This window comes from Periplaneta americana, chromosome 8 (assembly GCF_040183065.1).
Source record: "Periplaneta americana isolate PAMFEO1 chromosome 8, P.americana_PAMFEO1_priV1, whole genome shotgun sequence".
In the NCBI taxonomy this organism is placed as follows: Eukaryota; Metazoa; Arthropoda; class Insecta; order Blattodea; family Blattidae; genus Periplaneta; species Periplaneta americana.
Genome location: NC_091124.1, coordinates 8,130,412 through 8,157,663, shown reverse-complemented (window position 1 = coordinate 8,157,663; position 27,252 = coordinate 8,130,412). Strand labels below are relative to the sequence as shown.

The following is a 27,252-nucleotide window of genomic DNA, read 5'->3' as shown; positions in this document are numbered from 1 at the left end:
AGTTACGTACATTTTGAGCGACTGCAAAGTAACCTCTTCCGATGGTCACTTAAACAGTTTTTATTTTGGGAAAATGTACGTTCAACATCACACGATGTAATAGGTACATATTTGAAGAACGGAAAGTCACTACTTTTTAGCACACCAACTTCACACGTCTTGTCGTGACGTGATAGTACATCATTTATAGTACGAAGTTGTGAATAGGCAGAATTTTTAGCAGTCATGTTTCTCAACTTACATTTCACTTTTTCTGAAATTAGTGATATTTTGGATAACGATTTGTGATACTTTATCCACTATATTAAGGGCTTTTGAGAGTTGTAGTTTAGACGATTCTAACAGGGTGATGCTTTTGGACACGATTTTAAAATTAGAATCACTTAACAGAATATCTTCCAATAGCTGTTCAGAAGGCAATGATTTTACAGCTGCAACAGCGGAACTGTCTATGCTATCTACTGCATCAATTACCTCCATTATTTTACCGTAATATTCTGAATAATAATTAATAGCATCCAATCACGTTTTTCAACGGGTCAAGACTGGCTGCGGTGGTAAGGGTATTCCAGAGGCAATTGTTTGGAACAGCAACAATCTCATTGTAGTATGTTTGATTGAATTCTTGTCTGCACTGAACAAATGTTAAGCTTTGACTATTCCGACCACAGTAATGCAAAAACAAGTGCTTACATAGGTACACATTAGCTGTAGCTGCTCCATCTATATGGACCAGTCACAACTCTTTAACATGAACTGCTTATACTACGAGACCGGGCGGTCGCTCACCTCCTCTATACTACCGTACATCGGCAACCAGATAGCATGCTGCGTGTGGCAATTCAACGAAGCCTAGTGATTAGTATAGTGTTTGTCATCTGTACATAATAATAAGGCATCGCAAGGGAAGGCGAATCAGGAGGGGAAGAATAAAAGAAATATGATGAAAAGAAGAAGGCAGAGGAGAAAAAGGAAGAAGAGGGAAAAGTGTAGATAGAGAAAAATGGAGCAAAGAAGAGGAAGAGGATGAGGAACAGGAGTAGCAGATCAGAGAAGAAAGAGTGTGCAGTTAATCTACTCACCCTAGCAAGCCTGTATGTGTTGTTTCTTAATTTATAGAGAAGTATGCCGACGCTAACACCAATGAAGTAGGGCGCCGCTCTGTTGTGTGTCGCTACGTAAATTGATTGGAAGAACCAGCTGGCCCTCACGTCTGCGACGTTGCTGCGAACAAAGAAATCTTTGTTAGGTAATTTTCTTATTTCGTATATAGGCTATAGGCCCTAGTATTATAAGTAGTTCCCAGAAATTTAAATGTATGCACTTGCTCTATGTTTTGTTTTCTGTAACTGGGAGTATTTTTGATCTTATTACATTTTTTACTATAAAATATCATGATTTTAGTATAATGCTATATTTTAAGAACGCAATGTCGCATTTTTAGAGCGGAGAATGCGGTATATAAAGGGACAGCATTTTATTTTTACTAACATTTCTAATATTAACCTGGCTATACCTTTGGATTAACTGTTGAGAACCGGTAGCACCGTTTCCTACCCCCTTCCAAGACTGGAGTTCGACGATATTGGCGTAAAATACAAACAAATCACTTTAGGAGGGAAGAAAATTAGCTCATCCATTTACGTAAACTAGGAAATATCGCGATTTTGAGTTTGATAATTTTCATTAGGTTTTTGTTTAATCAATATACAGTACAATATTAACAATGAGTGTTTTTACTCACGAACTAGCTATCCATGCTGGAGTATTGATGACGCAGTGTATATTATACTGTCTACAGCACATTAGCGTACAATATAGAAAATGAAGTTAAACTGAAAAATAATCATAATATGGATATTTAAACACGTTTTTGAAAATGGTGGCCGTTCATTTCGATACAGGCTTCAGTTCTTTTGTGCATATTATCGCACTATAGACTATTGTACCTAATTCCAATTACCAGTTTCGTCCTTCGTACTAGTAACTCATCTTGGAATAATTCTGTACCTACTCTATAAAAGAGTACCTTAGGTACTGTAAATTAAATCTTCACTTCTGCCCGATCCGAAAAGATGAAATTACTTAGACATGCTATTTACTGTCCGTCCAAGTGGTTATGACGCAGGGTCGTAGAAAGGGTGGAAATCACGTGAAAGTAAATTACTTAACGAGGGTCTTTTATTTAAGTTATTTTAAACAGTTGTATAATATTACGTAGACGTCAAATTCCTAACAGAAATTAATGTTCTCAGAAAAGAGCTAAGACAGTCCAGCCACTAGCCTTTACATACGTTATAAAACAAAGTTTCCAAAATTTATAGTGCTGTCAAAGGACGAGCCGTATCGGAAACGGGTCGAGTCTGTAGGTTTGTTTCCCTCAGTTTGTTGTTAAATTACGGACTTACCACTTTCATACATAACGCTCGACTCACCTATAATTAGTTGAGGACTTCTCTCTCCCGCATTGATAGGATAATCTCTGTGATTTAGAGGCAATCGCACAATTTTGGTGTTTAATGTTATGTTTTCCTCCCATTGCTGCTGCTATTATTATTATTATTATTATTATTATTATTATTATTATTATTATTATTATTATTGTTATTATTATTATTGTTATTATTATTACTATTATTATTACTATTATTATTACTATTATTATCATTATTACTTACTACTTACTTACTGGCTTTTAAGGAACCCGGAGGTTCATTGCCGCCCTCACATAGCAAGATTAATCCATTCTCTATCATCATATCCCACCTCCCTAAAATCCTTTTTAATATTATCTTGCCACCTACGTCTCGGCCTCCCCAAAGGTCTTTTTCCCTCCGGCCTCCCAACTAACACTCTATATGCATTTATGGATTCGCCCATACGTGCTACATGCCCTGCCCATCTCAAACGTCTGGATTTAATGTTCCTAATTATATCAGGTGAAGAATACAATGTGTGCAGTTCTCCATTCTCCTGTAACTTCATCCTTCTTACCTCAAATATTTTCCTAAGCACCTTATTCTCAAACACCCTTAACCTACGTTCCTCTCTCTAAGTGAGAGTCCAAGTTTCACAACCATACAGAAGAACCGGTAATATAACTGTTTTATAAATTCTAACTTTCAGATTTTTGGACAGCAGGCTGGATGATAAGAGCTTCTCAACCGAATAATAACAGGCATTTCCCATGTTTATTCTGCGTTTAATTTCCTCCCGAGTGTCATTTATATTTGTTGCTGTTGCTCCAAGATATTTGAATTTTTCCACCTCTTCGAAGGATAAATCTCTTGTGGTCGTGCCAGAGAATCAGTTCTATTCCCAGGCTTATTGTAGGGATTCGTAACAAGCTGTTTTTTACGGTGATGGGTTGTTAGCCCTTCGCCCAACCCCCAAGCTGGAGGACCACCCCTTATCGGCTGTCCACGACTGCTTATTCAATATATTCGCAGCTACCCTCCATATTTGGAGGCCGTCTCCTCTATCCGCAACCTGAGGACGCGCCATGCCGTGGTGATAGGGACCCACAATACATGGATTATTATTATTATTATTATTATTATTATTATTATTATTATTATTATTATTATTATTATTATATACCGTACCAAATTCCCATCTCCGGCATCATCTCTGCTGGTTGGCAGGTCTGTTGTTACATGCTCTCTATAATTTACGAATGACGTAAGACTTTTAGTTCTGTATTTAGCCGATATGGCTGAACACTTTGTCGTATAATAAGCACCAACATAAGTACTGGGCTGGTTGAAATCAGTAACGCATGTCTATGTGACACTCATAAAAGAGAGATTCCTCTTTGTGTGTCTGCTTACTCTGGATATGGATAAAGAAGGGGGTCGGCTTTTGTTTGGTAGATGAGTGCGAAGGGCACGATGACCGAGAGCGTGGTGAGCAGGCCCAGTACTGTATAGCCCAGACGCGGCCACCGCCACACGGCGTAAACCACGAGCAGCGATATGATGTACAGGTGGAAGTCTGCTGCCACGTACCACGACTGGAACATACACTGCAACACACAGGACGACGTTGTCACTAACATCAGTCACACCAGTTTCATTTTCAATTATTGTATCTCTTTGATTCATGCAATGAGTAACATCTGAGCCGTTGGTGTTGGAAAGTTGAGAACTCTGGTTACAATTGTTGAGAACCCTGGTTACAATTGTTGAGAACTCTGGTTACAATTGTTGAGAACCCTGGTTACAATTGTTGAGAACTCTGTTTACAATTGTTGAGAACTCTATTTACAATTGTTGAGAAATCTGGTTACAATTGTTGAGAACTCTGGTTACAATTGTTGAGAACTCTGGTTACAATTGTTGAGAAATCTGGTTACAATTGTTGAGAACTCTGGTTACAATTGTTGAGAACTCTGGTTACAATTGTTGAGAATCTGGTTACAATTGTTGAGAAATCTGGTTACAATTGTTGAGAACTCTGGTTACAATTGTTGAGAAATCTGGTTACAATTGTTGAGAACTCTGGTTACAATTGTTGAGAACTCTGGTTACAATTGTTGAGAACTCTGGTTACAATTGTTGAGAACTCTGTTTACAATTGTTGAGAACTCTGGTTACAATTGTTGAGAAATCTGGTTACAATTGTTGAGAACTCTGGTTACAATTGTTGAGAACTCTGGTTACAATTGTTCAGAAATCTGGTTACAATTGTTGAGAACTCTGGTTACAATTGTTGAGAACTCTGGTTACAATTGTTGAGAACTCTGGTTACAATTGTTGAGAAATCTGGTTACAATTGTTGAGAACTCTGGTTACAATTGTTGAGAACTCTGGTTACAATAATTGTATCTGATAGCTACTCACCATGTCACCCACGTTGACGTAGTTGTTAATATAAAGCAGGTTTAACCACCAGTTGTCTGCACATCGCCGCTGTTCCAGCCCCACTAGTGAATCCCAGAAGGGGCCAGAGCCCATGTGGGGCAGAAGAGTGGCATGAAAGAACACCAACATCATGTATGAAGGCGTTAACCTAAATGGACACAATATAATGCGAATGAATTTATCTGTAATCTATTACAATTTTAATAATTACATTGCTATATCCTTTTACCTAATAAATCTCACGATAATCGGCACCACCAGATTCATGTGTCCAGTTTTTCCGAGAAGAACGAGAAGAGGGTATGAAAGGAGAATTCCGCTCATAGCGAAGAATCCATCTACGATAAGAGGTCCGTTTGCGAGCACTATGTCCGGTACCTTCCGGAACATCTAGAAGTAATGAATGCAGAAAACAGGTTTCATTCCGTGATAATTGTGAAATGAGAAAGTATTGCAATATAGAGAACAGATTATCACAGATTTCGGAACAGCTGTGGAGCAAAAACAGATCAAGCGTACAGTAAACATAGCAGTGCGTCGAATTGCGTTGAAGTGTTTTCCAAAAACTCCATCTAAAACTTTGCCAGCTTCAATGAATCGGTGAAAAATCCAAAAAGTCTTTCAGCAATAATTGAATCAATAAACTTACCAACCAGCCAATCGATCTGCCTTTGGGCTGCGTTGTATTTTCAATGTTTGGAATAAAATAAAGTTTACCCTTTCCTCAGCACCGGCATTGAAAATTGGATGGCCTGCAAATGTGGTCATTCTGTGCCCCATGATGATAAGCAACATGAAGATAACTCGAGGGCCATGAGATGCGTCGATGGAGGGCTGTGTTGAGGACACGATCATCAGCTTCTTGAGATTTCGCCTAGCAGAGAAACACATCAGCAGCGTTGTCACTTTCGATGGCTTCTTAGCGCCTGAAAGTAAGACATTCAGGAATTAATGATGATTACGCATTACTAAAAACAGACGTATGTCATCAACATCTTGTAAATATCATGACTCTAGCCATGAAAACAACCGTCAGAATGATAATCTCGTTAGGATCATTACAATCATCGTCGAGATCATCACATTTGTCATGATAATCACACTCCTCATCACATAATAGTTATTCCTAATTTCGTAATGATCACAATCGTCGTCGTGATCGTCACATTTATCGTCGTGATTACCTTATCACAATCGTATCACAATAATAGTTATTCATAATCGATTAAATCTTACTTGTGTTAATTGTGCAAGCATGTGCGGCTTACAGCTGTTTCGGTGCTACTTAACACCATCCTCAGAGCCTACTAGATCTCGGCGATATCTCAACTTCGCTGCCTGTTGTGTGGGTGCGTTCATGTGATGAAGAGTTGTGTCAAATAGTGTGTGTGTTCTGAAATTGATCTGTGTGTTGAGAATTTGATTACGGTGTGTTTTAGTATGTCTGTATATTTCATATTGTTCTAGTGTGTTGAGTTTTTGGTTTTTAGGTTGTATGTGTAGAATTTCCATGTCTGTATTTATGTTATTGTATGTGTGGTTAGCATTAGTTATGTGTTCGGCATATGTAAATGTATTGTGTCCTCTGGTTATTGCTTTAATGTGTTCTTTGTATCGAATTTGGAATGATCTGCCTGTCTGTCCAATGTAGAATCTGTCGCAACTATTGCATGTGAGTTTGTATACGCCTGTGTGGTTGTATTTATTTGTTTGTGTTGTTTGTGTGTTGAGATGTCTTTGTAGTGTGTTTTCTGTTCTGTATGCTATGTTGTATTTCTGTTTTCTGAATGAGGATGCGATCTTGTGTGTGTTTTTGTTTTCGTATGTTAGTGTGATGTATTTCTTGTGTTTGTGTTGAGTTTTGTGTTTGTTGAGTTTTTGTTTTGTCTTCCTTGTGATGTTGTCTACTATGTTTTGGTTGTAACCATTGTAACCAATAGTTATTCGTAATGATCACAATCGTCGTCGTGATCGTCACATTCATCGCCGTGATTATCTTCTCACATTCGTCATCACAATAATAGTTATTCGTGATTATCATAATCTCTGTCATGATCATCACAATACTGCAATAGTCGTTCGTGACCATCACAGTAGTCGTGATCAATATAATCGTCGTCGTGATAGTCGCAATAGCTGTGATCATTATAATTGTCACAATCGTTGTAATTATAATCGATCGATATCAACGCCTGAACACTCTTGAGTCACGATTCCATAATCTATCCACACATGATATCTATATATCCCGTCACAGCATGATATTTTATTGTCAGACTTTAAGTAAAAGCCACATATTCTTTATCTTTTACAATAAACACTATCAGTTCTTGGAATTCCTTTCCTACAGATGTTAGGGGCTGCCCGACTGCTTTCAGGTCCAAAGTGAAAAATCTTATTTTACATCGCACCGTGTTCCAAGGTAAAGAGGTAATTTCAGGGTACTGGATAGAACTGGTAACAATATTTCGTGTATAAATATGAATATATAAATTATGTTTTTCCTCTATTTCTATCAAACACGGACTAATGTCCTTTGCATCATGTGATAAACAAATGTTGTTGAGTTGTGAGCTGGCCACAGAAACAATTTATCTTTCATTTTTTTAATACAGGAATGCAGAAAGAAAGAGTATTGAAAAAAAAAAAAACTTATTTTCTAAATTCAGGAACCATTTACTCGTCCACACCTGTGGAGTAACGGCTAGCGCGTCTGGCTGCGAAACCAGGTGGCCCGGGTTCGATTCCCGGTTGGGGCAAGTTACCTGGTTGAGGTTTTTTCCGGGGTTTTCCCTCAACCCAATATGAGCAAATGCTAGGTAACTTTCGGTGCTGGACCCCGGATTAATTTCACCGGCATTATCACCTTCATCTCATTCAGACGCTAAATAACCTAAGATGTTGATAAAGCGTCGTAAAATAACCTAACCTACTTATTTACTTACCATTTACTCAGAAAGTACTTACGGTAAAGCGCTGAAATTTTGTAACACTAATGTAACTTATATGGGCGCTATTCAAAGACATTTCGCTAGCCCGCGCTACGAGCGTGCTAAACTAGCCCTGACTATCGACTGGTTACTTGTACAGGATTCATATCATATCACAACGCTAAACACTGGTTTATGAATACGAAAAACGTTAGTTCGCTGATCATCCACCGGAAGCCCGCGCTATTGATTGATTGATTTAATTTCTTCCTGTAACCACTACAGGTTGCCATCGACAAAGAGTACCATGATACAATAGAGTAAATGCCTTGAGGCTTAGTGATAAATTGTTGTTAGAGTGAAAAATAAACAATTTGAATTATATTGAAACACATGATATTAAACGAAGTAACGTCGAGGAGATGCAAATTAGTCATGGTCCATATGTATGATGCCTGAAAATAGCTATTGAGCCTTTGAGTGCTGCAATTGTTAGATCTCTTAAAATACTTTTATGCAGGCCAAAAGATTTACAGAAGTCGACTAGGAACCGGAGTATGGTCCCACGGGCTCCTATCATTAGTCCCGTAATGACGATGGATTCCAGATGGTATTTGTCCTTATAAAAACTGATGGAAGGTTCATATATATTCCTTTTTTCCTCGTGTACTTCTTCTGGCTGGTGTTCGTGCGATTCGATGCCTATTAATACGGCCCTACAGTTCTTCAAAATGGACTGACTAGTATTTTAAAATATATAATTCAAGTAGTGAAAATGTGAAGAGACATGCCATATTTTTATATGGCAAAATAATGCAAAATAAACGTAGGGGTATTTGTCACTTTGTACTTTTGTAATTGAAAAAATAGTACTTTTATTCAACTATAATAATAATAATAATAATAATAATAATAATAATAATAATAATAATAATAATTTATTTATTTAGAATATTAACGTGCAAAACAACAGCACAAGGCCAATTACTGTTTAGCACGATAATAATAATAATAATAATAATAATAATAATAATAATAATAATAATAATAATTTATTTATTTATTTAGAATATTAACGTGCAAAACAACAGCACAAGGCCAATTACTGTTTAGCACGATAATAATAATAATAATAATAATAATAATAATAATAATAATAATAATAATAATTTATTTATTTATTTAGAATATTAACGTGCAAAACAACAGCACAAGGCCAATTACTGTTTAGCACGATAATAATAATAATAATAATAATAATAATAATAATAATAATAATAATAATAATAATTTATTTATTTATTTATTTAGAATATTAACGTGCAAAACAACAGCACAAGGCCAATTACTGTTTAGCACGATAATAATAATAATAATAATAATAATAATAATAATAATAATAATAATTTATTTATTTATTTATTTAGAATATTAACGTGCAAAACAACAGCACAAGGCCAATTACTGTTTAGCACGATAATAATAATAATAATAATAATAATAATAATAATAATAATAATAATAATTTATTTATTTATTTAGAATATTAACGTGCAAAACAACAGCACAAGGCCAATTACTGTTTAGCACGATAATAATAATAATAATAATAATAATAATTTATTTATTTATTTAGAATATTAACGTGCAAACAACAGCACAAGGCCAATTACTGTTTAGCACGATAATAACAATAATAATAATAATAATAATAATAATAATAATAATTTATTTATTTATTTAGAATATTAACGTGCAAACAACAGCACAAGGCCAATTACTGTTTAGCACGATAATAATAATAATAATAATAATAATAATAATAATAATTTATTTATTTATTTATTTAGAATATTAACGTGCAAAACAACAGCACAAGGCCAATTACTGTTTAGCACGATAATAATAATAATAATAATAATAATAATAATAATAATTTATTTATTTATTTAGAATATTAACGTGCAAACAACAGCACAAGGCCAATTACTGTTTAGCACGATAATAACAATAATAATAATAATAATAATTTATTTATTTATTTAGAATATTAACGTGCAAACAACAGCACAAGGCCAATTACTGTTTAGCACGATAGTAATAATAATAATAATAATAATAATAATAATTTATTTATTTATTTATTTAGAATATTAACGTGCAAAACAACAGCACAAGGCCAATTACTGTTTAGCACGATAATAATAATAATAATAATAATAATAATAATTTATTTATTTATTTATTTATTTAGAATATTAACGTGCAAAACAACAGCACAAGGCCAATTACTGTTTAGCACGATAATAATAATAATAATAATAATAATAATAATTTATTTATTTATTTAGAATATTAACGTGCAAACAACAGCACAAGGCCAATTACTGTTTAGCACGATAATAACAATAATAATAATAATAATAATAATAATAATAATAATTTATTTAGAATATTAACGTGCAAACAACAGCACAAGGCCAATTACTGTTTAGCACGATAATAATAATAATAATAATAATAATAATAATAATAATAATAATAATAATAATAATAATAATAATTTATTTATTTATTTAGAATATTAACGTGCAAACAACAGCACAAGGCCAATTACTGTTTAGCACGATAATAACAATAATAATAATAATAATTTATTTATTTATTTAGAATATTAACGTGCAAACAACAGCACAAGGCCAATTACTGTTTAGCACGATAATAATAATAATAATAATAATAATAATAATAATAATAATAATAATAATAATAATAATAATAATAATTTATTTATTTATTTAGAATATTAACGTGCAAAACAACAGCACAAGGCCAATTACTGTTTAGCACGATAATAATAATAATAATAATAATAATAATAATAATAATAATTTATTTATTTATTTATTTAGAATATTAACGTGCAAAACAACAGCACAAGGCCAATTACTGTTTAGCACGATAATAATAATAATAATAATAATAATAATAATAATTTATTTATTTATTTAGAATATTAACGTGCAAAACAACAGCACAAGGCCAATTACTGTTTAGCACGATAATAATAATAATAATAATAATAATAATAATAATAATAATAATAATAATTATTTATTTATTTATTTAGAATATTAACGTGCAAACAACAGCACAAGGCCAATTACTGTTTAGCACGATAATAATAATAATAATAATAATAATAATAATAATAATAATAATAATAATTTATTTATTTATTTAGAATATTAACGTGCAAAACAACAGCACAAGGCCAATTACTGTTTAGCACGATAATAATAATAATAATAATAATAATAATAATAATAATAATAATAATAATAATAATAATAATCCAAGGCACGACAGTCCACGAAGGACCATGACCATAAAATACATAAATAAAATACACTTCTATGAATAACAAAAACTAATAATTACAGTTTGACATACATAAATAAAATGTATTTATATACATAACAGATTCCAGTATATGGTTCACTGATCTTTATAACAATAAATTACAATATACATTCTGATTGTATCAAAAGAAAAAGAGGTGCAGTCGGGTGAAAAATCTTGTTGAGTACTTGTACTCCGTGAGGTGCACGGGAGTTTTTCCTGTTGTGTTTTAGCATGAATTTTCGTATGTTCACTATGTCTTCTTGAATTACAATGTGATTGAACGAAATGTATTTTTTTCCGCTCTTATTTCCACATCACATACTGTATTTTACAAAATATATTAACATCCTTTCACACAAAAGTACTCACACACAGCCAAATTCGTTTACCAATATTTGTTGCATGTTGTGTTTCTTATTTTCGGCATATTTCTGAACAACGCAAGACTACGTTCTGGCTAGGGCAAATTAAATGTTCATGTACCTGAGTAAGGAAAACAAACCTTCACTGGACGACTTCCTTTGATATCGCGTTCTCGTTGCGAGTGTACGCTGCTGACTTCACGCCACACGCCACATGGACGATCATCCAACCAGAATGGAGGTAACGTGTGGTTAGCACGATGATACCCCCAGCAGTTTTTGCTGGCTTTCGCAACCAGATTTCGCCACCTATCGTAGCTCCCCAAGTGCATCATGAGTGGGAACGGATCCCATACACTGGCTGAAATTTAATGAGAAAATTTCTTCCCCCATGAGGACTCGAACCAGCGCGCATTACGTAACGCGAGTCCTAAGCAGGATGCCTTAGACCACGAGGCGACGCCACGGCGCGTGACATTTTTATTCCACAAGTTTTCCCAAATAATATGTTTTTGACATGGAGGAAAGTTTGAAAAGTGTGGGATTAGAACTTTCTGTAATAGGTGTTCGTAACTGTTGACAATCGCAAATTCAATAGACTTTTCTTTGTTAATTGTTATGTTTTATTTAACGACGCTCGCAACTGGAGAGGTTATATCAGCGTCGCCGGATGTGCCGGAATTTTGTCCCGCAGGAGTTCTTTTACATGCCAGTAAATCTACTGACATGAGCCTGTCGCATTTAAGCACACTTAAATGCCATCGACCTGGCCCGGGATCGAACCCGCAACCTTGGACATAGAAGGCCAGCGCTATACCAACTCGCCAACCAGGTCGACTAGACTTTTCTTTCTGCCATGCCTACTTAAAAAAACAATGAAAAATAACTTGTTTCTGTGGTCACCTCAGAACTCACCAACATTTGTTTATCACACGGTGCAAAGGACATTAGTCTGTGTTTGATAGAAACAGAGAAAAATAAATTATATATTTATATTTATACGTGAAATAATCTTACCAGCTCTACCCAGTACCCTTAAATTGCTAATATTTTCTACACTATCTTAAAAATTCTAATACTGGTTTAGGCCTATTATATAAGAAATGGGATTTTTTTGCATCATCATGATGAGTTTGTTTCTGATTGTTCTGATAGTCGTGTTATCAGTAGGCACATTCCTGTAACTTGGCCTGCAAGATTATCAGATATTAACACAGCAGATTATTGGTTGTGGGACTATTTGAAGGAAAGAGTATTCTTGAGCAAACCTACGACAATTGATGAGTTGGACTCCATCGCTCATACTGTGGCGGATTTTCTAGAACACGAACTCAGAACTGAGAGTAGCTTTATAAAGTATTCAAGAGAGGTTAGTAAGGTATTTGTTGTTACTTCTACAAGAACAAAATGGGTACATACAACATCTATGATAAAGTTATGGCAATGGTGGTCATGCAAAAGTCTCATTTATTATGTAATAAGCCAGTGCCAGAATTTTAAAAATTGTGTAGAAAATGAAGAAAATATGAGTAATTAAATTTACCTGTTACTTTCGAAAAATCCTATATAACTCTTGATTGTAACTAGGTAGTTTATCAAGTAATTGTATCATTTAACTTGTCACCTAATTTAATTAATTATTTGAATTCGATATTATTCTAGCTTAGGGTAAACTAGGGTCTGTTGGACAGTCGGGCATGTTGGACACTCTGTACTTTAACGTGTTACCTCGCCACTTATGGGCACCACATTCTGCTAGAAGTCAATGACTGAAGTAGCCCCACTCGTGGCTACTTCCCTCATTGACTTCTAGCAGAATGTGGTGCCCACAAGTGGCGAGGTAACACGTTAAAGTACAGAGTGTCCAACATGCCCGACTGTCCAACAGACCCTAATTTACCCTATGCAAAATTTTGCTGCTTCATTTTTTCTCTTCCGTAGTCATAATGTGACACAATTTAAATACCTGGGAACTATCATAACAAATGATAATAGTGTAACAGTAGACATAAACTCAAGAATTAAGATGGCAAACAAATGTTATTATGGATTAAAGAAACAACTCCAGTCCCGCTTTCTTAGCATAGAAACAGAATGTAGGCTATATAAAACTTTGATTAGAGCAGTTCTATTATATGGATCAGAGAGTTGGACCTTGAGTAAAGAAAATATAGAAAGGTTAATGGTATTCGAAAAGAAAGTGTTGAGAAAAGTTTATGGTCCAGTAAATGAAGAGGGTACCTGGCGTATCAGATATAACACTGAATTATACAATTGTATAATGATGCGAATATAATTAAAGTGATCAAGGCCAACAGACTGAGATGGCTAGGCCATCTATATAGGATGGATGATGATAGCCCATGTAAAAAGTCACTCTTACCGACCCATTCTACTCAGTAAGAAAAGTGGGACGACCAGCAACAGGATGGCTCGACGATGTTGAAAAAGATTTGAAGTCAATCGGAGTAAACCGCTGGAAAAATGAAGCGCGGGACAGAATCAGATGGAGAAGAATCATTGAGGCGGTCTTGGCCTAAGAAGGCTGTTGTACCATAGAAGAAGAAGAAGAAGAAGAAGTCATACGAGTATAATTTTTGTGATGACATTGTACATGGGTCATTCAATAATTAGTGGCAACATTTGAATAAACAACAAAGAAAACATTTTTGGAACAGTCACATTGTTGCAGTGCTCAGAAGTAATCTCCTCCAACATGAAGAACCGCCTCCACACCTCAGAGAGACGACGGATGCCATCCACAGCGTCTTGTACTAATCTTCGAACAGACTGCTCTATTGCTTCTATAATTGCCTGTCTGGTTCTAAAGAGAACTCTTCTAAGTGGTAATTCTGTTTTCGGAAAAAAGTCAAAATCACATGGACTCGTATCTATAGAGTATGGAGGATGCTCAAGAATTTCCCAGTTCCATCTGCGAAGTAAATTAACCACAGGGACAGCTATGTGGGAGCGAACACCATTATGTAGCACAATAGGATGAGAATTTAGGAGATTTGGACGTTTACGGCGCACCGGTATGGTTTTCCAGAAAGTAGCTGTACTATGCACCATTCACACGATTTCCGACAGGAACTGAATGAGTGAGAAGGATTCCGTCAAAATCATAACCAACAACGGTGTTCTTCCAGCAGCCTCTTGCAGCGTTCACTTGCCGATTACTATTTTCCAGCGCTACGTTTTTGATGAACATCTTCCATCTTCCATCTTCCATCTTCCATCTTCCATCTTCCATCTTCCCTCCCGCTGCGAAATGCATGCGCCCACCTAGCCACGGTACGATATAGTGAAGTCTCTCTACCACAAGCTTCCAGTAATGCTGTATGGCATTGTCCAGCATTCTTGCCTCTTGCAATCTGAATTTCAATTAAGCATCTTTGTTCGTATTTGTTAAACATTTTAGAGCGCTAGAAGTAACAATCTACAAATTAAACTCACTACAATTATCTTATAAATGAGATTATTGTCTTCAAACTCACAGATAACACATATCAGATGCTTTTCTTTCTCATTGTTATCAGCTTGCTTCATTTATCGCTGATAGCACCACATACAAACATTGTTGCCACTAATTATTGAATAACCCAAATATTATGCAATTTTTTTCAATTCTCTGGTTGAGTGAAAGAAAAGGTTTTATGAACGTTAATCTTCCACAATAAATAAACTATTATTATTATTATTATTATTATTATTATTATTATTATTATTTGGCCTCTGGCTGTTGTTCAGCACACAAATATTAATAATAAATAAATAAATAAATTATTATTATTATTATTATTATTATTATTATTATTATTATTATTATTATTATTATTATTATTTTGTCCTTTCCTCTCACAAGGATTAAGAATAAACACTTACTTGTGATGTCGAAATTCCAATTGGAGGCATTCCATGATGATGATGATGATTATGGTGATGATGACTATTATTATTATTATTATTATTATTATTATTACTACTACTACTACTACTACTGCTACTATGTCCGCCGAGTTAGCTCTGTGGTAACGTGCTGCCTCCAGACTAGCCGGCCCGTGTTCAATTCCCGGCGGGGTCAGATGGCGGTTCACAACTTCTAATCACAAAATTGTGCACCAATATGTCTGGGTTAAATCCCAAATCTCTCCGCAGTGCATATGAACGAAAGGCATATGTCACTGTTGATAATGATTCGTCCGTCGGATGGGGACGTTAAGCCTGGCGGCCCACTTGGTGCTATTCGACAGGAGTAGGCTACGTGCCGGCACCGGATTTCCCCTTCTCCCTTTTTCGCCTTCATCATCATCCTCACCCATTCCCTATACTACACTTACACGAACTCTTAACATATACTCACCCTAGTACACGACATAACTCTTGACAAATATACATCATGCATAACGTGACCCGCCGAAGTGGTGTGCAATTTGAAAATGGGTCACAGTCCTACCATCTATCCGTAGTATGCGGAATCCGAATGACGCAAAGTGACACACACACATTATTATTATTATTATTATTATTATTATTATTATTATTATTATTATTATTATTATTATTATTATTATGCCTATTTTATTACACCAGGCATTTTCATCCGATGTGTCGCGAGAAAATGAAAATTGTAAAGATTGCCGTAGCAAAAATTTGAAGAATTTAAGTGAATGAGTAGTACAGAAGTTTCCACTAGGGTCAACTTTCAGCGAACACAGCACAAATCAAGATTCAGTAAACATAGTGTAGGTGTGCGATCGGCAGAGAAGAGAATGACTGACGCGCATCCAGGGTTCCCAACTTAATAAAGTTAGAATATCGTCCAGTCTTGAATTGAACTGAATTTAGAGAGGTGACACTACAACCTAACAGGACGATCTTATTATGTTTGATAGTTCCAGTGCAGTGAGTGAAATAATGAAATGAGGGTAGTGCTGAAAGGTACTTGTGCATGTATAAACATATCATATATACTCGTGGTTTCAAGTTCGAATTTAGGCTTAAGATATAAATTAGATTTACTTTAAGTAATTATGTCATATTAAGTGATTCATTTAATTTAGGATGCTCCTTGTTAATATTATTATATATTGCTATTATCATTTTATTATTATTATTATTATTAATTGTAATTTATTATTAATTGTAATTATTGAGTGTAATTAGTTACCACTGCCACCGGGTATTTACCCATTTGCAGTGTGAATAAATACATACAGATCTATTGCGCTGACTCTCAAGCTTGGCGCATTCCCAACCGGTAACAGTTGGCAACACTGACAAGACGGCAGTATTTTCTGTTTAGGAACTGTTCTTACGTGACCCTCACTATATACGTCGTCACTACTGTCGGCTGGGGGACACGCGACAACCAGTTAATGTTTGTAAACAAAACGCACGGACTAAGGATGCCTATCCTGATACAGCTATTTTATCCGAACCTTATTCATAACATTTCTACTATCACCAGTTCATGAAGTGTGAAGAGAACTGATCTAGCAACATGTGAGGTTACCTATATGGAAATTGAATACAATGCAAACATTAGAGTAGTCAGTTGGTGTAGGTATGAATTTGCCTACCAGGGGTCAGAGTGATAGTTCGCCCAGCTAAGATTCTCCCATACTCCTCGGGATTATGGTGGTGGTGGTGGTGGTGGTGGTGGTGGTGGTGGTGGTGGTGGTGGTGGTGATGATGATGCTGATGATGATATACCTACTTTGTTCACCTGCTTTCTCTGGCGCAGTGTCGGAGTAGGTGAAGTCATACCAGGTGCTTGTTACCACCAAAGTTATCAGTGAAAACAAGATAAACCTGAAAATGAAACAAGCTTTATTAACTTTTTTCTCAGTCTGTAATAAACTCATGGATTGTAATTTATCAGATTCATGTAACTTTTTTTCCTTATAGCGAACAGAAATGCATTAGTTATACATAGGTCTAATAGAGTATGGTAATCTAAATGTAAGTATCTTAGATACAATACAATATGAGGCAGGCCCGTAAATTTAATGTTGTATAACATTTTTGTAAGCGCAAATAAAATCAATATAATATTATTTCATACAAATTCAAATATAGAGTGTGACGTACTGTATGTATATTCGTAACTTAATGTAAATGTACATTAAGAGTTTAACGCATCTAATTGCAATTAAAAATTGAATGAGGGGATTTTTGGGGGGGAAAAAAAGCTCAGACCCGTGTATTTATGAAAGAAAATTTTTCTTGGAAACAATATAAGGTATTTTTGCAACTACAGTATTATTGTGGGATTATTTTGATGTACCGAAGTATATATTTCCGTGCAGGAATTCTGCATTACCATAATGTATGATGAAGAATGGGTGAAGCGGAGAAAAATTCGGCACCGGGACTCGAACACGGGTTTTCAGCTCTACGTGCTGACACTTTATCCACTAAGGGAAACTAAGAGGTGGAACTTAAACTGAGAGGATTCAATCCGGCATCGGAACTGGAATCTGGTGTGGCTTAGTGGATAAGCATCAGCACTTACAGCTAAAAACCCGGGTTCAAGTCCCGGTGCGGAGAGAATTTTTCTCCCCTCCACCCATCCTTCATCAAAATTTAAAGTTTTGAGGAAACTGTATTTTGAAGTATCATATCGCTGTTAAAAACCCAAGAATCAAGGAAATTACTCCAAATTCTGTTATTGATGTTTCATAAATACTGTAACTTATGCTATAAGTTCCAATTAGACTGATTTTTCACAGCAATATGAAGCTTTCAAATGCACTTATCCCAAACTTTAAATGTTGAGTTGTTTCCATTTTGAATAGACCCGTCGAAATAGTGCTTATAGTATAGGCCATTCGTTATGTCGTGAAATTTACCTGCGCGGGAGGAGAGGAAGAAATTGGACTGGGAAGCTTCCCTTCCTCCCTACGCTTTCACTTGCAGCTAGCTACCTAGCTGACTGACTTCCACCGTCAGGTTCTTACTGTAAGATACAGCGCACGCATCCATTTGGTTTCACGAGAATGCGAATGGCCTGTACATACTCCTTCACTTTATTAAGTTCGAAAAGGATGGATGAAATTCTATGTGAGGTATCCTGCACTGTCTCATGCGAATATCAGATAATCCCATGGCGAATTCTAACAATAAAATTCATTTCATCAAATTACCATCTAACATCTTGGTACTTCCATTTCTACCGATGGCAGCAATTGATTCAGCATCGTTAAATAGCAAACAAAAAAAGGAATGTTGGCAGAAAAAATTCTACATATTCCAGAACAGAATGCTATCACTTGTCTATATGATAATTAAGGATTATGACATTATATTATAGCGGTATTGAGTTGTACAATTTAAAATTACTACTGTTTACATTTATAATGAACAGTTATAATAAGCTTAATGTGACCCAATTGATGGCGTATTGACGTCTACACACAAATGCGCACCATCTCTCTAATGCAGCTTGTTTTCCCAGTCCTCAAAGGATGGCAGCACATGTACTACTTCGTTTTTCTGAAACACAAACGCTGCGGAGAGTGCAGTGGTAATTTATTTACCAATAGACTCCCGTAAGATCATTTAACCTGAAGCTTTTTAATGAAATTATACCAAAGAAGAAATAACATAGTATTCAGGAGTTTGTCTGGACAACAGACATACCTTTGAACCTAACGTTAAAATAGTAGCATCCCTCATGCATCCAACGTCTATATCCAATATTCCAATCTACTTCTTTCAGTTCATGGACGAACAAAAACATTCTGTATAATTATTCTAAGAGCTTCTTCTGTTCTATATACTTATTCCGCCTGGAGTTTGATTAGCAAAAAGTTACTAAGTAGTCTTGGTGGTGAACAAAGGACAGTTGTCCATCACGGTGTACATTATGAAATATAAAACAAGTTCCTTCACAAAGTTTTCAACACGGAAGTCCTGGAAGTAATCGTCCATAAGCATTTACAATTAATTGTAATGAATCCACTACTTAATTACATTTAATGACGATTAACATTAAACTAATGAGTTTAGGACTATCAACCTGATATCACGCTCGGTGAAGATTTTCCTGAGAATACTAAATCGGCGTTTATATTCTGAGATGGAAGGACATATGGAAGAAGAGCAGTTGGGTTCAGGAAGGGTAAAGGTACGAGAGCTGCAATTCGACTGTTGCGAACAATCGGTGAAAGATACCCAGAGAAGAATAAAGAAGTGTATATAGTATTTGTGGACCTAGAAAAGGCATTTGACAGAGTTGGTTGGAATAAATTGATGGGGATTCTGAAGAAAATTGGTGTGGATTGGAAAAAGAGAAGACTGTTCAGTAGTATTTTTATGAAACAACGAATCAAAGTCAGGATAGGAGAAAAATGTGAGAAGGAATTGAAATAGGGAGGGGAGTACGACAAGGATGCCATTTATCACCTACCCTGTTCAACATGTACTTAGAGAATTTAGTGAAGAACTGTTTCTAGAACTTGGGAAGGGTGATAATAGTAGGAAGAAGAATAAAGTGCATAAGATTTGCTGATGATATGGCGTTGTTAGCAGAAGAGGAGACGATACAAAGGAATATGCTACTGGAGCTAAGTGACAGCTGTGAGCTGTATGGGATGAAGATAAATGCAAACAAGACGAAGGGCGTGGTTGTCAGAAGGAAAATAAATAAGATAAACGTGCGAATACTAAATGTGGCAGTACAGCAACTGGACAACTTCAAATGTGTACTGTGAGCAGCGACATGAGCTAAGAAAGAGACTAGTGAAGTGCTTTGTAAGGAGTGTGGCAATGTATGGAGCAGAAACATGGACATTACGACGAAGTGAAGAGAAGCGACTAGAAGCATTTGAAATGTGGATATGGAGAAGAACGGAGAGTGTGAAATGGACAGACAGAATAAGAAATGAAGCAGTGTTGAAAAAATTGGTGGATAAATAAATAAGATAAACGTGCGAATACTAAATGTGGCAGTACAGCAACTGACAATTTCAAATGTGTACTGCGAGCAGCATCATGAGCTAAGAAAGAGACTAGTAAAGTGCTTTGTTTGGAGTGTGGCATTGTATGGAGCAGAAACATGGACATTACGACGAAGTGAAGAGAAGCGACTAAAAGCATTTGAAATGTGGATATGAAGAAGAACGGAGCGTGTGAAATGGACAGAGAGAATAAGAAATGAAGCAGTGTTGAAAAAATTGGTGGAGAAATAATGATGCTGAAACTGATGAGAAGGAGAAAAAGAATTGAGTCGCTGTCTGAGAAAAAAGTGTCTACTGAAGGATGCACTGGAAGTGATGGTGAATGGGAGAAGAGTTCGGGGTAGAAGAAGATATTAGATGATAGACGATATTAATATGCGGAGACTAGGAGGAAGGCAGAAAGTAGTAAAGATTGGAGAACGCTGAGTTTGCAGTGAAAGACCTGCCCATGGGTAGAAAACTTTGAATGCATGAACATTAAACTCACAACAAGTTCTGCGCATAAATACAGTCAACTCCAGTTATAGTGAACCTCTGCGGACCAGCATATTTCGTTCACTATATCCGAGGTTCACTAAAACAGAAGTGTCTGTTTCTATACTACTGACGTTTTTATACATACAGCATTAATGCCAGTTTGGGACAGAACACGTTTAATATCAGTTCTAATGTTCGCTGTATCTTCCAACTTAAATACTTTACGCTTTGACATCCAGATGTTCACAGTTCGAAACTTGAATCTAATTTGGTCATGTAGGTAGTAGGCACTGACCGATTTCGCACCTCTTCTCACTAGAGGTTTGCTACTGTGTACTCGGACTTGGAATTTCCCAGGGTTTACTTTTACAAAGATACGGGAGGAATGGTCGAGGACCATTATACTGTAATTCTGCTTGTATTTACCATTTAGTCATCACTATACTCCCTTTACAAAAGAAAACACTTTCTCTTCCTATTCTTCTAATAACCTCTTTTAAAGGAGTCAGAACTAATCCTTCCTTTATCCCCCACTGCGTACACTATTCTCTTTAACATGTTTCAAGCTGTTCAGGAAGCTGAACGAATCCTTTGTCTTTCAATGGACTTAAGGAGTAGAAGGTTTGAGATTTTGTTCTGAACATATTCTTGGAAGTTTATAGTAAAAAGGGTTTCCTAAATTACCATTTTGGCCATTTTAAAATTACATTTTCTTGTGGAAGTTATAGTTTTAGGTTGACTATAACCGAAGTGAGGGTTCAGTATAAACGGAAATATTAATGTACTTACTAACAGTTTGCGAGATAAGATTCATGCGCCGAACAGCTGGCTACACTAAATGGGATCGAAAGAAAAATGAAGATATCCTTCAAGAACTTAATGTGACATCAATACTGGACTATATCTCCAGATATCAGTTAAACTGGAAGGAACACGTCTCAAGAATGGTTTCATCCAGGATCCGTAAGGCAATAATGAAGTATCGACCAAATGGGAAACGGTTACTTGGTCGACCTATGAATAGATGGCCAGGAAATCGCTTTTTCAGGCCGCAACAGTTCTTTTGGGACTAGTACTTGACAGGATGATGATGATGATGATGATGATTAATAATGTACTTTTTAATGTATGCGGGCCGGAACCAACGATTTAGGCTCACTATAGCCGAATGTTCGCTATAACCGAGTTCACTCTATCCAGAGCTGACTGTATCTAGATTTTTCAACCACTTTTCTCGTATTGTGATTAATGTTATATTGATCTCTGCTACTTACAGGAATACGATGTCTCCGAGTGACAGTGGTTGTGATTCTTGCTGCGTGTGACAACGGTCGGGGGTCACCCACGAACTGAAGCGAACGCCGTGGACTTCACCCATCTTCTGAAGCTCGTGGTTCAGGGCCTCGTGCAGTTCTTCAGAGGAGCAAGAGGACGGCATGCACAGTGCCCAGTGCATTATATCGCGCCGCACTTTGGAAGGGTCGTGCTTGTACTGTAAGTACAAGAAACAACAAATTTTGTGCGAGATCGTGCGTATTTGCTCGCTTTCCGCACAAAACCAATACGCGGTAAGTGTGAAATACCACATTCAGTATTCCCAACCTAACACACATAACAATTTCCCTATTCTTACCGCTTAAGTGACATATTCATTTTACTGCTTTAGGCTTTTAACATATTATTTTTAGAGACGTTTAACATAGTAATAATTATAAATTGGAAACTTACCACTGCAATTTCACCTAAATTGCAATGTTAATTATTATTTTTAAATATTTGCAAAAATTAAGTAAACTCTACAACACCACAAAAGTTACTGCATTTGTAATTCAAGTAACATTAAGGAAGCCGTGAAAAAATCAACAAGATTCCGGATGCCGATGTTATTACTGCAATATGTTATATAAATAATATTGTTAAAATATTAAAATGAAAAATAAATCATTACATAACCTTACCGTTTGTTTTAAGTTCGCATTTATAGTCTGGGGGAAAAAAAAGACAGACGTATATCACGGCCTCCTGGAATATAGTAAACACAGAAAACATTTTATAGCTACAATGTTGAAGATAGATATTTTCGTTTTTAAAAGTTGCTGTTATTGAACAGAAACCAAGATGGAGATTTCATTGCAACTAATTAGAAATTCGTCTTTCAGGTATATAATAAACGATCTTCGCACAAAATAATGTACGATACATGAGCGGTATGTTTGTTTTCATGTTATCGGAAATTAAAAAAGCTCAACTACGTTTCGCTTTTTCAATCTTTTCCTCGAACATGAAAACATCAACATACCGCTCTTGTAACGCATATTACTATTTAATTTAGGATAAAACAGGTGTAATACGCGGGAGGAGAAATTGTTACAAAGTCACAGCATTCTGAATTGAACCAGACAGCTACAACAGACTGATTGACAGAATCCGTTGTTGTTTTCCACCACTTCACAACACTTCAGGATCACCTATTATTTTAGATGTATGCAAAGATAAGGTCTACTTGGTTTAGCCAGAACGAAAATCATTATACCTTTTAATATAGATTTTAATATAACAGAATATTTTCGTGTCGTGTGACACTGTATCTCTGGCATCGCAAATAATCATCTACATCAACCATTTTCAACCAGTGCGCCGTGAGAAAACGAAAGTAATAAAGGTCGTCGTAGCAAACATTCAAAAAATAAAAGTTTAAAATATCGTACCAACTTTAAAAAAAAATATCGTATTTTACTTGTATTTATGAAAAAAATAATGTCGTACATTAAATATCTCGGTAAAACATATACCAGTAATATATTGTTTAATATTTCATAAATAAGAAATTAAGAAATTCATAATACATCATTAGGCCTACTTATTACACTAATATTACATTGTGATAATTTTCTGTCGTTAAATTTTACATTTCTGTGATAAACTTCAAATAAAAATACAAATAAGTGTATCTATTATTCGAGAAAAATTCGTTCCGGCACCGGGAACCGAACCCAGGACCTCTTAGCTCTGCGCGCTGAGCGCTCTTTCCATCTGAGCTATACCGGGATCCGATTCACGGCGTCGGCCGAACTCTCCTCAGTGGCCTACCACCTGCATTTAAGACATATAGTTCAAGCCATGTATGCAGGAGCGCATATTTAAATGTCTTTGTGGCCATTTTCGACAACACTTTATTTTGTTGCTGTTAACATTGATATATATATATATATATATATATATATATATATATATATATATATATATATATAATTTGAACTGGTAATGGAAATTACGAGAAAACGGCTGGACGGATTTTAATAAATGACCCCTAATTTTGAAGCTTGGATCTCAAAGTTTTTCGGAAAAATAGTAGTTTTTTGTGAAATGTCAATTTTTAAATATAATTTTCCTATTTTCCAAAATCCAGTTTTGAGAACTAGCTAGTAGCATTCACGGCCGACTTGATATAACCTTCGCTTTTTTTGTAAAGGAGAAGCGAAGCGAGCATCAAGTCGGCCGTGTTGCATTTCAGAATAAAACAAAACATATACTACGGTAAACAATATTACACGAAGGCCATGATCTGCAAGAATGCTGACATATTTAGAGCTCAAATTAAATTGGTTATTAAAAACTTAACGTACTAAAAATAATTTACAGGTTCGATTCTGTTGTGTGTAATTTTCTGGGTACAGCTGTGTATTGGATATTAAAAACTACAAAACTTGAGGTGGTTTGATGACATTATTACCATTAGAAATGAAATATTATTGTAGTTAATGCCATGATGTGACTATTTTTCATTAATTATACATATTAATGCTATAGTGATGATATGAAAGTGAAACGTTTTGGGGTTATATAAGTAGATGTAGAGAACAACTTAAATTAGATCTTCATTTCTATATTTTACTGAGTGGCAGCTGTATAGTATATGTTACTGAAAGCTATAAAACTCACGTAAGATAATAATATTATTAAAAATCAAATATTTTTATAATTATTAATCTAGTGGGGTTGGGTCTTTTTCATATATTTAATGGCAGTGTGGTGTAGATATTTATATGTTTATATATTTATAGATATATTCAGTGTTGGCTCGAGAGAGAGTATTTTTCATTGTTATTTTTTATTTTAGTAGGTTATTTTACTACGCTTTATCAACATCTCAGGTTATTTAGCGTCTGAATGAGATGAAGGTGATAATGCCGGTGAAATGAGTCCGGGGTCCAGCACCGAAAGTTACCCAGCATTTGCTCACATTGGGTTGAGGGAAAACCCCGGAAAAAACCTCAACCAGGTAACTTGCCCCGACCGGGAATCGAACCCGGGCCACCTGGTTTCGCGGCTAGACGTGTTAACCGTTACTCCACAGGTGTGGACCTTCATTGTTATGGAAGCAAATAACTTTCCGAATGTCTGGTATTCTTCATTGAAAATAAATCTGAAAAATGTTTATTTGAACGTCTAATGAACTTAGTTTGCAGCATTTGCTGCACAAGCCACTAGTATACTTATATTCATATATAAGGCCTCGTCGTCCTCACTGAATAATCAATGACTATAAGTAGTCATACTTTAGATACCTATCTATTATTAGGTAGAGACCTCATATATGAATATAAGTATATATCAATGTTATCAGTAACTCATAAACTGTTGTCGAAATAGCTACAAAGTCATTTAAATACGCGCTCCTGCTTACAAGGCTTATATGTCTTAAATGTAGGCCATTGATGATACAAAAAGGAGGAGAGTTCGGCCGATGCCGTGATTCGGGTCCCGGTATAGCTCAGATGGAAAGAGCGCTCATCGCGCGAGTCCTGGGTTCTATTTCCGGTGCCGGAACGAATTTTTCCTCAATAATAGGTATCTAAAGTATGACTACTTATAGTCATTGATTATTCAATAAGGATGGCGAGGCCTCATATATGAATATAAGTACCTATACAAAAAAGTGCGTTAGTTCTATTTGTGAATAACGTGTACCTATTATGTTTCGGTGCTTCTCGACCCTTTTTTACCCATGCGTCCTTTCATCATTCATAACACTGTCATTACCCCCAATGTTGACTTGATGATAATGCATATAAAATTGAAAATACTTTATTTTACATATTAATGCATATACATTTAGCTCATTTATTTGTATTTTATAGCCCACATTCACTCGTAAAATCGTTAAAATTTCTCCCTGGTTGAAAACCATGGTTTAAGTTGTAAGTATGTCGCAGGATTTTAAATATTACACCTTTAATGTGCCACATGTTGAAAAAGGTTGAAAAACTCTGAATTCTAACTTACCAGGAACACGGAAAAAGAAAATTCTAAAGATCTGAAAAAATATGGCATGAGGGTGGAGTAGGTCACTCAGCCTAATTTCCCTGATAGAAAAACGACGAGAATATTTTCTAAATTCAACAGAGATTTTTAAACTTACTGAAACAATCTATAACGCCACGAACATTCATAAGCGAGAAGGTCCCCTGGATTTAGTGATGAATTAAACCCAGGCACAACTTGTTTAATGGAAAATGCAGTGTCTCCTTGAATGCGCTGTACTCGAACCACAGAGCTGTCAAATTGACGGATCGCCATATCTAGTTGATTGGTGTTGATGAAACAGTTCTGATTATAGACAGGCGTTAGGATATTGACGTTTGTTAATTTGACGTCTGTCAAGCAAATTCTGACAAACGTTGATGAAACCGACCGTCAAGTTATACTTTCTCATTACTCGGAAGTATGAAGAGAAAGTATTGTATTGCTCTAAAAATCAATACACGTTTTAAGTCTCTCCGATATTGAAAGAGCGGTTTGGCGTGCAGTCTGTGAATATATCTGCGTACAGCAATTTTTTCCCAGAAAGGTTTTATTTACTCATATATTCAGTATTTACGAGTCGATATATACGGAAATAATGGGTATTAAATATACTCACTTTTACTAAAGCTAATATACAGGGTGTTAACTAATATGTAGGAAACCTTTGGGAAATGGATAGAAGACCTAAAAACAAGCAAAATAGTTCAAGTAAGTATGTAAGTAATTTCTTTTTTTTTTAATTACAGGTGCTTTTTAGTTCATACATATTTGCTTATTCCAACTTTATTTTTACAAAGTCCATGTATAATTCTACAGATAGTGCTCAAAATGTCCTCCTCCCATGAGTTCTAATGCAGGCTTCTAAGCGCCACATCATGTTACTCTCTCCTGTATTCCAGGTTTCTGTTATATCTACTGTCATTCTTCTTCAACACGCTGGCGAAAA

General features: G+C 35.5%; 2 protein-coding genes across 2 annotated transcripts in view; one reads left to right on the top strand and one right to left on the bottom strand.

Moving 5' to 3' along the window:
* Positions 1 to 27,252, top strand: part of Slob (Slowpoke binding protein) — a 595,498-nt gene that overhangs the window by 84,432 nt on the left and 483,814 nt on the right. The window lies entirely within an intron of this gene.
* The window catches only part of LOC138704444 (nose resistant to fluoxetine protein 6-like), a 73,919-nt gene that overhangs the window by 10,712 nt on the left and 35,955 nt on the right, over positions 1 to 27,252 (bottom strand). Inside the window, exons 3-9 of the mRNA XM_069832321.1 lie at positions 22,274 to 22,491; positions 17,279 to 17,373; positions 5,580 to 5,788; positions 5,092 to 5,252; positions 4,842 to 5,010; positions 3,831 to 4,024; positions 1,083 to 1,224 (exon numbers count right to left, since the gene is read on the bottom strand). Coding sequence (XP_069688422.1) covers positions 1,083 to 1,224; positions 3,831 to 4,024; positions 4,842 to 5,010; positions 5,092 to 5,252; positions 5,580 to 5,788; positions 17,279 to 17,373; positions 22,274 to 22,491 — 1,188 coding nt within the window. The remainder of the gene's footprint in view (positions 1 to 1,082; positions 1,225 to 3,830; positions 4,025 to 4,841; positions 5,011 to 5,091; positions 5,253 to 5,579; positions 5,789 to 17,278; positions 17,374 to 22,273; positions 22,492 to 27,252) is intronic.